The sequence below is a fragment of the Patella vulgata genome, chromosome 1 (genome assembly GCF_932274485.2).
Source record: "Patella vulgata chromosome 1, xgPatVulg1.2, whole genome shotgun sequence".
In the NCBI taxonomy this organism is placed as follows: Eukaryota; Metazoa; Mollusca; class Gastropoda; family Patellidae; genus Patella; species Patella vulgata.
The window spans coordinates 82,814,765-82,828,669 of NC_065879.2; the positions used below are offsets into that span (position 1 = coordinate 82,814,765).

General features: G+C 36.9%; 1 protein-coding gene across 1 annotated transcript; it reads right to left on the bottom strand.

Annotated features, from left to right (window-relative positions):
* Positions 1–304: 304 nt before the first annotated feature.
* LOC126808601 (signal transducing adapter molecule 1) lies at positions 305–13,591 on the bottom strand. The gene is made up of 10 exons (XM_056098955.1): positions 13,583–13,591; positions 13,152–13,187; positions 9,817–9,902; positions 8,787–8,881; positions 8,237–8,325; positions 6,523–6,613; positions 5,922–5,976; positions 4,921–5,077; positions 3,382–3,575; positions 305–2,072 (listed from the first exon to the last, which is right to left on the bottom strand). Exons 1-10 carry the CDS (start codon positions 13,589–13,591, stop codon positions 1,898–1,900), a joined length of 987 nt encoding a protein of 328 aa, XP_055954930.1. The 3' UTR covers positions 305–1,897.
* Positions 13,592–13,905: the final 314 nt, after the last annotated feature.

Genomic DNA, 13,905 nt, shown 5'->3' on the forward strand with positions numbered 1-13,905 from the left:
GCAAAATCGCATAAACATGAAAGAAAAACAGCTTCAGACATTGAAAGCTTTGTATGATAAAACACTCTTCACAGGCTTCATCGTGGGCAACGCCATTAGTAATCTGGGAACTTGAAAATAGATCCAATGGCGGACTTCGTCATACAGCTGAGGCTAGATATAGGGTACTAGAGTCTGCTGAGGTTTGCCGAGTGATGTTAATGGCAGTTGTAAAGTTAAAAGATAAATATTATAGACTTGTAATACTAATAAATAGATTTGAACAAAACAATATTTATACTATTTAACCCCCGCCCCCCCCCCCCCCCCAGCACTTGGACTGACCCAAGACGACTTGGACTGACCAAGACCATTTGAAACCACTGCTTGTTTGGGCCCCTGTTTCACAAAACATTCTCAGACTTAAGTTAAGAATTTACTCAAAATTGTTCACGTTATTTTAACTACAATTTTAACTAAAATCCAAATTTAAGTAATTTGATTGGAAAATATTAGATTGATTTTAGTGCTTAGCCAATCAAAATTGAAGTATTTACTAAAATTTGGATTTTATCTTAAGTTAAAATTTCGTGAAACAGGCACCGGGTCAAATTTACTTTATCTATACTAATATTTGTGACTGTAATTTATTGGTTTGTTCAGGGTTGGTTGCTACACTAGGGCTGTCCCCCGAGGCTGAAATTTGATGTATAGAGGTAGCTCAGATCGGGGAGTAACATAGGCCCCCTGGTGATGGATGACTGTGTTCGGTTTCGGACTTATACTACTTTCAACCCGTGTAGCGCCAGGTCATCGATTAGTATATTATAATAATGTAACTATTGGTGATATCACTATGAAGAGGGTAGCTCGAATCCGGGAGTAACATAGGCCCACTGGTGATGAACGACCGCGTCCGGTTTCGGACTTCTACTACTTTCAACCCGTGCAGCGCCAGGTCGTCCGTTAGTATCACATAATAATGTAACTGTTGGTGATATCACTTCAGTGGAAATGGACATTAAATAAAACTATTTAACACACATTTTGTAATTCATGGAGTTTAAAAAATCAGCTACGAAACTCAATGTAAAGAAAAAAAAAACATGACTTTGAGTTTATCTATTTACATGTATCAGATTCTGAAGGGTTAAAATATATTAAGGATTCTTTTTTCTTTATTTTTTTTTTTTTAGAAAAAAACAAAACAAGTTTGGGGCAAAATTTAAATCATTTACACATTCATCCAAAATGGTGTGGAAATTAAAACATAATAAGCTTTGTAAACTTCTGTTAACGTAGACAGACAAGGGGAGACAACTCTATCTGTTCATATTAAACGTACGTGTATAGAAAAACATGATGTTATATTTGTTCAGACCAAACCAATTTAAATATTAGTTCTTCAAGGTATCGGATAAATCAATAGCCACTCAAATCTCCTATTAAAAAGTGAACTGTAGGCAGATTTAGCTCTTGCATAACACTGTTATTTTCAGGCCTGTGTTTCTAACTGCATTTCCAGGCCTGTGTTTCTAACTGTATTACCAGGCCTGTGTTTTTGACTATATTTCCAGGCCTGTGTTTTAAACCGTATTTCCAGGCCAGTGTTATTAACCATACTTCCAGGCCAGTGTTTTTAACCATATTACCAGGCCTGTGTTTTTAACCCTATTACCAGGCCTGTGTTTTTAACTGTATTACCAGTCCTGTGTTTTTGACTATATTTCCAGGCCTGTGGTTTAAACCGTATTTCCAGGCCTGTGTTATTACCCATACTTCCAGGCCTGTGTTTTTAACCGTATTTCCAGGCCTGGGCGAAAAACAAAACTTCAAATTGGTGTGGCCTTAATTTGTGTCATATTAATATTATTTTACATATATCACATATAATAATAAAAGTTTGCGTGTAAATAATTCACAACAATGGCTGTTGTGCAGACTGATAAACCGGTGCTTGTGAAATCATGCTAGGTGGGGCCATATTATAACCCATTGACATACCACCGGGACCGCCATTTTGTTGAATATTTTGCGGTAAAGACATGTTTGGGACATTAGCGTACGTTGTCTGATGAATTTGATTAGGAATGCTGAAATACAAAAAAAAGTAAAATTGAATAACTAATTAAATTTGAACCAGCGAATTCAGTCATCAGTATCCTGCGCCATTGTATACCAAAAACTCAGTTCAATTAGTTTCCATGGAAACCCAAAAATATCTAATGTGAAATTTCTAGCAAAATTTAGCAAAAGGTACAATGATTATAAGAGATTAATCTGTGTACAAAGTTTCATAAAGATATCCTAAACAATTTATATATGCTCTGGATATCCTAAACAATTTCTATGCTCTGGATATCCTAAACAATTTCAATACTCTGGATATCCTAAACAATTTCTATGCTCTGGATATCCTAAACAATTTATATATGCTCTGGATATATTAGGGTTGAATATGACTGTCATCGACAGACTTGTGTTCTAGAAACTAAGTTCAATTTGATTCCATGGAAACACAAAGATTATTAAATCAGGCCCCAAGTTCACAAAGCATTCTCAGACTTAAGTTGAGAATTTACTCAAAATTGTTCTCCTTGTTTTAACTAAAATATAGACCTTTATAAAACTTGTGTTGTTTTAATGTATCAAATACATCAATAAGAAACTATGTGCAAAGTTTAGTGTTTCTGGATCAAAGATATTTTTCATAAACAGTGATTGAAAGTTGAGTAAATTCTCAACTTAAGTCTGAGAATGATTTGTGAACTTGGGGCCAGATCTAATTAGCAAGAGACAGAGAGAGAGGTGTCTTTTAAGCTCCACCCAACACAAACTAGGTCATTTTGGGACTAACATATGGTTCAATTTTATTTCAATAATTCTGGGTCTTTAGCAGTGGGAGGAAAACGGAGTACCCGAAGAAGACCCATGAGGCTGGACAGGCGACCTTACTTCTTGTCACGTACAAGCAGGGATTCAAAACCACACCACTTGACTCAATGACAGACCTTATGATTCAACGTGCAACCGTTGACTATTCAGGCCCCCTCCCCCCCCACCAACACTATATTACAGATCTCATTCAGCACACCTAAATAAAAAGAGAGAGAGAGAGAGAAATGGGGTTTAACGTCCACTCGACACAAACGAGGTCATTTTGGGACTAACATGGTTTAATTTTATTTCAATAATTCGCTTGCGCGTAGGGGTCTTTAGCAGCGGGAGGACCCGGAGAAAACCCACGAGGTTGGGCAGGCGACCCTACTACTTGTCACGTACAACCGGGGATTCGAAACCACGCCAGTTGACTCAATGACAAGCCGTATGATACAGCACGCAGTGCTAACCATTCGGACATCCACCCCCCCCCCCCCCCTAAATAAACAGGTTAAAACTTACCTTGTATAACCTTGACTAGAATTTATGTTTGTAAAACTTTCTTGGGGCCCCATGTTTGACGGTGCTCCTCCCATTGCTTGGGGCATGGATTGAGGTGCCACACCCATCTGACCAGCCATATGTGGTGGTATTGCTCCTGGTTGTTGTGTGTTCATGCCAGGTGGAACATATTGTGGGCCTCCATTATACACATGCTGGAAAAAAAGAAAAGAAACCAATGAAATGAAAGGAAATAGCATTTGACATTTTACTTTTCTGAACCAATCGCACTAATGAAGACAAGCCTACTATTACAATTAGGCTAACGAGGTCATCATTATTACAATTAGGCTAATGAGGTTATCATTATTACAATTAGGCTAATGAGGTCATAATTATTACAATTGGGTTAATGAGGTCATCAATCTTACAATTAGGCTAATGAGGTCATCATTATTACAATTAGGCTAATGAGGTCATCATCATTACTGTTATGCTAATGAGGTCATTATTATTAGTATTAGGTGAATGAGGTCATCATTATTACTATTAGGCTAATGAGGTCATCATTACTACAATTAGGCTAATGAGGTCATCATCATTACTATTAGGTTAATGAATTCAGGCATATGTGAAGTAGTTTGTTATGTGAGAACTGGGATCTCAGTTTTCCATCCCCTGTGAATAAGTAGACAGAGAGAGAGACAGAGAGAGAAATGGTGTTAAACGTCCACTCGACACAAACTTGGTCATTTCGGGACTAACATATGGTTCAATTTTATATCAATAATTCGCTTGCGTGTAGGGGTCTTTAGCAGTTGGAGGAAACCGGGGGACCCGGGGAAAACTCGCAAGATTGGACAGGTGACCCTACTCCTTGTCATGCACAAGTGGGGAACCCTCAGGTCACCAAAATGATGACTGAATAAAATAAATATGATATTAAAGATGGGTTCCCGCGTACAGACTGGGTGATTTAATGGTATATATGGACTAAAAACATATTCAAACTAATTAATTTGTCATAACTTTGCTTCAAATCCTTCTCAAACATTGTAATTGCGAAGGAATGTCCTGCTATAAAAATTCGATCAAATCAGGTCATGTTTACGTCACGTGACTTACCTCTCTTGGAAGCCGGAGGAGAATTCATTGCATACATAAGACGATGTTGTCTTTTATCGCTTACTATTTATTACAAATATCGAATCCTAAATAAATTCTCAGATTATTCACTACCCGCGTCTCTTTCCGTCATTTTTATCTCAGAAAGTGTTGTACGTCTAAAGTTTATCAACTTGTACATCAAGCGCTCAATGTTCGCGTGTGACCTTTGACATCACGTGTGCAGAAATTCCTAATTGTCGGGCTGTTGATTAGGGGAACCTTTACATTTTTGTCCTGCATACGCTCCATGAGTGTTTTTCGGGGAATCCAGTATTTTTCTAGTAAGATTGGATATCTCTACTTTCCATATATACCAAAATTACCATACTTTTATTGGAAATAACCACCCGATAAAAATACTTTTCTGGGAACCCATCTTTAAAGAAATGTTACCTGTGTTGAAGGTGGTTGAACCATCATACCAGGTCCACCAGAATAAACGGGTGTATTTTTCTGGTATACACCATACGGTTGTTCTTTCATCAGTTGATGATACATCTGTAACGCATCTATTACTTTCTTATTTAAATCTACTAAATCTGCATGTTTCCTGTAATAATATAAATATTTCATTTTAAATAAATCACTCAACATCATCCTTGGTATCCCCCGTGGTATTAAATAACTCACTCAACATGTTTCCTATAACAATATAAATCTGCATGTTTGCTGTAATAATATAAATATTTTATATCAAATAACTCAACATGTTTGCTCTAACAATATAAATCTGCATGTTTCCTGTAATAATACAAATATTTCATATCAAATAACTCACTCAACATCATCCTTGGTATCACCCAGTGGTATCATTCCGTTCTATTGACCAATACCCTGGGGTTCATTCACGGAGGGAGACACAGTCAAATTATCTGCCCTTGATAAGTGAGCTATTTTTATCGATCAATCAAGTGAGCGAAGAGAAGTAACTTGCCTTTTATTGCAACTAAGCCCACAGATTCCAGTACCCTACATCTAGCCATTGGAACTACTTTCCCGGATTATCAACGGCGTTGCCCATGACGATGCCTTTGAAGAATGTTTTATCATACAAATATTTCAAAGTCTGAAACCGTTTTTCTTTCAAGTTTATCCGATTTTGTTCAAACAAGGACAACTTTGCACTAAAAATTAGTGCTGCATACACAAGATTAAATGATAGTCGGGTTACAGTGCATATAGATATACAATAAGTTTAAATATCGGATCTAAATATCGCGGTGATCTACGCAACTAATGCCCCCATACCCAATCATGCCTATTTACACCTATTCCCTGCGCATGCGAAACTTCCTGTCACTCACAGAGTTAACAAAGGACAGACAGATAGATGGCCTCGATTTCAATATCCCTTCACTTAACTTCATATATACATATGTCATGATCACACTTACTTATCTATTTTTTCTAATTCTGTATCTATCAATGGTCCCATCTGTTTACATTGTTCTAAAATAAAAACAGATCAATATATAATTATATTATTTTCACCAAGAATGTATTAAATTTGAATAAAATCATATCATATAAGATAAACTTAGAGTAGCCTCATTATAAAAAATTTAAAGTACTGGCCAACTTATAGTTACATATTTTGTTAAACTTGTTGAAAATCAACACAAAATGTGGTCCAATCATAAATTGAAAGTTAAAACAGCTTTTATCTCATATCTATTGCAGGGGGGTTGGGTGTCCGAATAGTTAACATGCGCATGTTGGATCAAATGGTCTGTCATTGAGTCAAGTGGCGTGATTTCAATTCCCTGCTTGCACATGAAAAGGAGTAGGATTGCCTGTCTAACGTTATGGGTTTTCTCTGGGTCCCCCGGTTTCATCCCACTGCTAAAGACCCCTACGTGCAAGCGATTAAATGAAATATTTTGGCACGATATGACCTAGTTTGTGTCATGACCTAGTTTGTGTGGAGTGCACTTAAACCCTCTCCCTCCCTCTCTCTCTCTCTCTCTCTCTGAAGACCCCTGTCTGATTTTATACCTTCTAATGCCAACATTTCCGCTGAATCAGGTTCTCTTTCTCCTGTAGGATCAGCATTCTGTATCAATGTTAATACTTCATCTATTTTATTCTGAAAAACAAATAAACTGTTTTATTAACAATAAAGAGAGAGAGAGAAATGGGGTTTAACGTCCACTCGACACAAACTAGGTCATTTCGGGACTAACACATGGTTCAATTTTATTTACATAATTCGCTTGCGCGTAGGGGTCTTTAGAAGTGGGAGGAAACCGGAGGACCCGGAGAAAACCCACGAGGTTGGACAGGCGACCCTACTCCTTGCCACGTACAACCGGGGATTCGAAACCACGCCAGTCGACTCAATGACAGACTTTATGATACAGCGCGCGCACGCTAACCATTTAGCCTTATTAACAATAAAGAGAAGAAGATTGAGCAAATAAAGATAGCTTGCCAGGCAACAAAAAACACAATTTGCCAGATGTAATATAATAGAGAAGAAATCCAATGAAATTTTAAGGGGGGAGGCTATCTGAAAATTTTTGTTCTGAAATGTTAAAGCTGTTGAATTGAAAATAGTACAAGTAGTTAGAAAATGTAATAAAGAAGGGAAAATTAACATTAAAAGAAAGTTGTTGCCAGGGTAACTCATTTTTGGGGAAAAAATTATGAAAAAAACTGTAGGTACACTATATCTCTGTAACTAATTAAGATATCTTCGCCAAATTTGCAGGGTATATAAACTAATATCTACCACAGAATCAGACAGAAAGCAATTTGAATTATCATTAATATTTCAAAAGTTATCAAAATATTTCTCCAAAGACAAAATATTGTGGTGAAGCAAATGTTTTAAACACCATTTTCCAAGAAATTATAAAAATTATAGAGAAAAACTCTCTGTCTGGTTTTGGGGTTATCATTAAAGAATATGCAGTCCTAAAATGAGACATTTATCTTTATTATTATCAGAGATATGGTGTACCTACGTTTCTCATACTTTTTCCAAAAAAATGTGTTACCCTGGCAACAACTTTTTTTTCTTTTTTCTTAATGTTAGTTTTCCCTTGTTAATTACATTTCCTAACTACTTGTGCCATCTTTTATTCACTAGCTTTAGAATTTCAGAAAGCATTTTTCGGGTAGCCCCCAACCCTTAACAACCTACTTTTCAGCCCCAACATGAAGACAGGTTATACACATTAAGTCGTCCTGCACACTACAGATTATGGGAAACCAAGGCTAACACGAGGATTGAGCCTGAGATCGTCTGGTTAGCATCTGACTCACTGAGACACTGTGGACAATCTGAACAAAATACAGATCTATATTTCGTTTCGTTTTTTATACTTTCGATGACCAACACTACATGAAGATCTGACTGGTTGTACTGGAAAGTCGCGTCAGGGGTCGTACAAACGGCTTTTGACCCTATGACGTCAGACATTGATTAATCAATCAGCGTTGAAGTTTCTAGTGATTTACCCACAGTTTCTTGCATCAAACGCCAAGAACTGGCCATAACAGACCGTTTCATTGGCTAATCCCTCACTTCAACCATTGGCTAATCCCTCACATCATCCAGAACGTGGGTTATATAACTACTCTTCCAGATCCTAGTGTAGCAAAGACAAGTAAAACGAAATTTTGAACTATAAAAAACGAAACGAAATAGGATCTGTGTTTTAATGAGATTGTACTGTAGATGTTAGAGAGGATAATGTCAACAAACCTCATCTATGACCACCTCTTCTGGTGTTAATTCTAATGTTTTTACTTGTACTTCTTCATTAAATTGCACGGTCTTTTTCTCTGGTTTACCTGATGAAATAAACAGTTTACATTATTATTATTATTATTATATACACTAACACTTCATTAACAGGGAGAAGCCTGTTCGCCAATTGCATGCAGATATCCTGAATAAAATACTGTTTTTACAAAAAAAACCTCTAATGTTTAAAGTAGCGAAGTCCGTAACTCAATATCATCCAAAATCTTCGACATTGAAAACACGATTTTTTTGCAATTTAAATCAGCATTGGTGTTGTGATCTTACAGGGAAAAGATGGGTCTCTGATATCCAATATTTAAGACAAAATAAACATTTCACAATTGGTACACGAATCGTGTACCATAATGCGTTTCAGCGCCATATGTAACAAGGTGCTCAAAGAATGAGGCTAGACATATTCCACAAGTCATGTCAAACGGTGATATCATGTTCTTATTTGGAGAGCAGACTCGAAAAGGCAGGGAACAATAATTAATAATTGACTTACTATCTTCAGGTTCAACTGTTAAATCAGCTGTAACAAAATTAGCAGGAAATAACCCTTCACCTCTATGATTATACCCTTTCCACCAATTAGGATCACTGTAACAAAAAAACATATATGATTATACTCTTTCCACCAATTAGGATCACTGTAACAAAATAACATAATATGATTATACTCTTTCCACCAATTACTATTAGAATCACTGTAACATAATATGATTATACCCTATCCATCAATTAAAATCACTGTTCAAAACATACAAATGAAATGGGGTTGAACACGGCTAAACTTATTTACCAAAGCCACCTGCAGATTTCCTCATGGTCACAAGATGTAAACAGGGCTAGCGCTAACCCTAACCCTAACCCAAAACCTAGCCCTAAGCCTTACCCAAACCGTCGGACACAATCACGTGCCCTATATTTTGTGACCTTAAGGAAATCTGTAGGTGGCCTTGGTAAATAGATCTGACTGTTGAACATCCTATTGGGCTTAAACATGGCAAGGTTTGGGGGGCATTTGGAAAAGTGGACAATGAAATATTTATGAAACATTTTCTTTTTATTGTGGTGAAAAGTTCCACACAAATGCCCCCAAACCTTGCCATAGATGATTGGGCTAGGAGGAAAACTCTGCCTGGGTTTTTCCGTCTACTCTTCGTTGAATTTCAACAGTCAAGTGATATTTTACATTCATGCCAACATGTAGTACATGGAACCTTGAAACCACTGAGGAACTTTCTTAGACAACACTCGGATTGAGGATATTTTAAAACAAGGTCAACTACACACATACAGCCTATGAATACACCATACAGTGTGATATGGTGGTAATTTTGCCCAGACAGCAGCGCTATGGCGTCAATGGGTTCTTTTATGTGTGCGCCAATGTGTACACGGGACCTCAGATTTCCGTCCTAACCGAACAACTGCACGCTGTCCCTTGCCAGGCATTCTGTACGGAAAAATCCTAACAAAATTTTTCGGCCAAGAGCGCCAACATCTTAGGAAAAAACATGTTTCATACTAACCTATCATCCAAAACACTGATTAATTCTCCACTTTTAAATGTTAATTCATTATCTTCGGCTGCTTCAAAATCATACAATGCACGTACCTTTAAATAAAAAATTTACATAATTTACACCAAATCATACAAAGCATGGACCTTTAAATAAACCATTTACATAATTTACACAAGAACGTACAATGCACAAAACTATTCACTTGATTTGATAAATACTTTTTTTGTTTATTGTTTGAAATGTCCACATTAGGTGTCTTGTACCATTACCAATTCAGGTATCATTTAGTTGCGCTGTTTTAGCCGAGTTTCAATATTTTATGTTTAGTTTCAAACCATTGTTGGCATTTTGTTAAAATTCATTGAGGAACATCAAGAACTATTCAGTAATTAACCCTTAACCGGTCGACGTCATTTTGACGTCATGACGTCATTTTGACGTCATGACGTCAAGTGGTCAGGCTAAATAAAGGCTGATGTGAAATATATTGTATGCCTATTTCAATCGACTACTGTCAAATAATTAAAAGTGGTAGAGTCTTGATACCAATAAAAAAAGTTGAAGGGGATAAGTTGATCTACATGTATAATTTGCAATCATTCTAAGACCTTTTCATCAGAAATATTGTCTTCAGAATCGGTGTCATCGATATAATCCGAGTCGGAATCATTCATAAGTATTTCAACCACTTCGAGCGTCTTTAACGTTCCCGACATCGTTAAATTATGTTTTTCGCCAAAAATTGTTGAACAAAGATATGTTTTTCATAATGCCCTTGACAAGACAAGTTCCTGTCTGACACGCATGCGTGGCCATATCAATTAAATATGAAACTAAATACTAGAATGCAGCTTATCAAAAAGGTTCTTGCTGTGCGTGACCACTTAGCTGTATAACGTTGTGGTGACTATAGTTGACAATGACCAGTTAAGGGTTAACAGACTAATCAATTACTCAACATTGTTCAGGAGTTGTAGTATACATGGGTTTGTCTTGTGTAATTGTTTTTCTGTGGTGCAGTCCTCCTGCACATTCAAATAATTGTACGAGCAACATGCCAATTATACACTATTTATACTAGTTAAAATATTGGACTCGCGTGACGTATTTCATTTAAACGCACATTCTGATAGTGTCTGTCTTTCAATTTGTTTAATGGTCTCGAGCTTAAGACATTGCGTAATATATTAACCCTTTGGACACAGACACCCTGAACGACATTAAGCCTATATACTAGCCTCCTTAATATGTAATATTATGAACTCTTAGGACCTGAGCGGCCAAAAAACCAGGTAGAACACCTTGGCTAGAATACCGAGCAGCTGGTGTATCGGCCACCACAGGTACCTGTTCGTTACTTATTGGCCACACAGGAACCTGTGGCGGTCGGTACACAGGCCACTTGGTACTGCAGCCAAGGGGCATCTGGGCCGGTCTTTCTGCCGTTTGGGTCCAAATGGTTAAAACAACAACCGGCCTAACCCCCCTCATGCAGTATAAATATATTACTTAATGTCTCTACCCTCGACCATTAAACTACACATAAATTATATTGGATTATCTTATAATGGTCTCCAGCAAGACATAGCATAACATATTGATACAACACTCGGGTTAATATCCTCGTGCAATATTAATATATTACCTAATGTCTCGCTTTCGATCATTAAACTACACATAAAATATTTGCATTATTTACAGATGAAAGAGGTATTTCATCTATGGCTGTCATGCAATGATGCATCAAAGCTAACAAGGCAGATAATTACACCATCAGCTGTTGTACTCATCAATCATTATAATAGAAATAACTAAGGCCATACAAAACAAATACTCTGCTTCTCAGACTATCCTTCCAAAGAATCTGATGCAGCAACCAACCTTGTGGGTTTTCTCCGGGTCCTCCGGTTTCCTCCCACTACTAAAGACCCCTACGCGCAATTATTGAAATGAAATTGAACCATGTTATTCCCGAAATGACCTAGTTTATATTGAAATGAAATTGAACCATGTTAGTCCCGAAATGACCTAGTTTGTGTTGCGTTGACGTCATTTGGTAAATAAGAGAGAGAGAGAAATGGGGTTTAATGTCCACTTGACACAAACTAGGTCATTTTGGGACTAACACATGGTTCAATTTCATTTCAATAATTCGCTTGTGCTTGTAGGGGTCTTTGGCAGTGGGAGGAAACCGGAGGACCCGGAGAAAACCCACGAGGTTGGACAGGTTATTTGGTAAATAAACTACCATGTAACTGAGGGAAAATATTTACATGTGGTTATTAATGAGATTTTTTTTTTTTTGATTTTTTTATTTTCGAAATAAACATAAGTCATGCGGCCCTTTTTAAGTGACACATGGAACCTGGGCCCTGTTCTCAAAATCTTAACAAAAGATAAAATCCAAATTTTAGTAGAAACTTCAATTTTGATTGGCTGACCACTAAAATCAATCTAATATTATCCAATCAAATTACTAAAATTTTGATTTTATCTTAGTTAAAATTTTGTGAAACAGGCTCCAGAATATCTGTTTTGTATGGCCTTACTCATATGAAGATAAATTATCATTAAAAACACATTCAACTGTGATGCATCACTGATATCAACAATTGATTAAAGAATAACTACACAGTAATTTAGTCAAATTATACTCTATTACTAATCTAGTTCTAGACTAAGTCAGAGAAATAAGTTCTAACATCCACACAAGACAAACTAGCTTATGTGTACAGTACAATATAATTAATTCCCTTGCGACTCAGTGGTCTTTAGCAGTTGGAGAAAGAGAGAGAGAGAGAGAGAGAGAGAGAGAAATGGGGTTTAACCTCCACTCGACACAAACTAGGTCATTTCAGGACTAACATATGGTTTAATTTTATTTCAATAATTCGCTTGCGCGTAGGAGTCTTTAGCAGTGGGAGGAAACTGGAGGACCCGGAGAAAACCCACGAGGTTGGACAGGCGACCCTACTCCTTGTCACGTACAACCGGGGATTCGAAACCACGGCAGTTGACTCGATGAAGGACGTTATGATACACAGAGAGAGAGAGAAATAGGGTTTAACGTCCACTCGACACAATTATTTCAATAATTCGCTTGCACGTAGGGGTCTTTAGCAGTGGGAGGAAACTGGAGAACCCGGAGAAAACCCACGAGGTTGGACAGGCGACCCTGCTCCTTGTAACATACAACCAGGGATTCGAAACCACGCCAGTTGACTCAATGACAGGCTTTATGATACAGCACGCATGTGCTAACCATTCGGCCATTCAACCCCCCACGTTATGATACAACGCGCATATGCTAACCATTGCGATTAAAAATATAGGGGACAAACCTTTCTAATTTCTCTAGGTTTACATTGAGATAAGTACTATAGGGAACAAACCTTTCTAATTTCTATAGGTTTACATTGAGATATAAGGGACAAACCTTTCTAATTTCTCTAGGTTTAGATTGAGATATTGGGGACAAACCTTTCTAATTTCTCTAGGTTTAGATTGGAATATGTAATATATGTAATATAAACCTTTCTAATTACTCTAGGTTTACATTGAGATATAAGAGACAAACCTTTCTCTAGGTTTACATTGAGATAAATAATATAGGGAACAAACCTTTCTAATTTCTCTTGGTTTAGATTGAGATGTGTTTGATGTGGAGGAAGAGAAGCCAGTGGGATATAAACTAGATGTTTTACTCTGTGATTTATCAGCATCTTGTAGAGACAGAGCAATGGCTGTAATAATAATAAAACAATATTAATACTGTAGTCATAATAGCTAAACTATTGTTCAAAACGAGATAATAATAGTAATTTATAATAGGCAATATAACTTTCCTTGGGGCCACCATTTCACAAACATTTGTACATTCACTGAAATAAGAGCGAACAACAAATAACAACTGTGCGAAGCCTTGCAACCATTTTGGCTCCACTCCACTATAATTCTATACATCTATACCTCTAATAATACTGTCTCAGAGCTTTTGATTTTATAATATTCATTGTTAATCTTCAAACCTCAAGTCAAAACTTGGCGTTGTCTCACCAACTGCTCAAATTAGTGAACACACATTTCAGTTTGCTT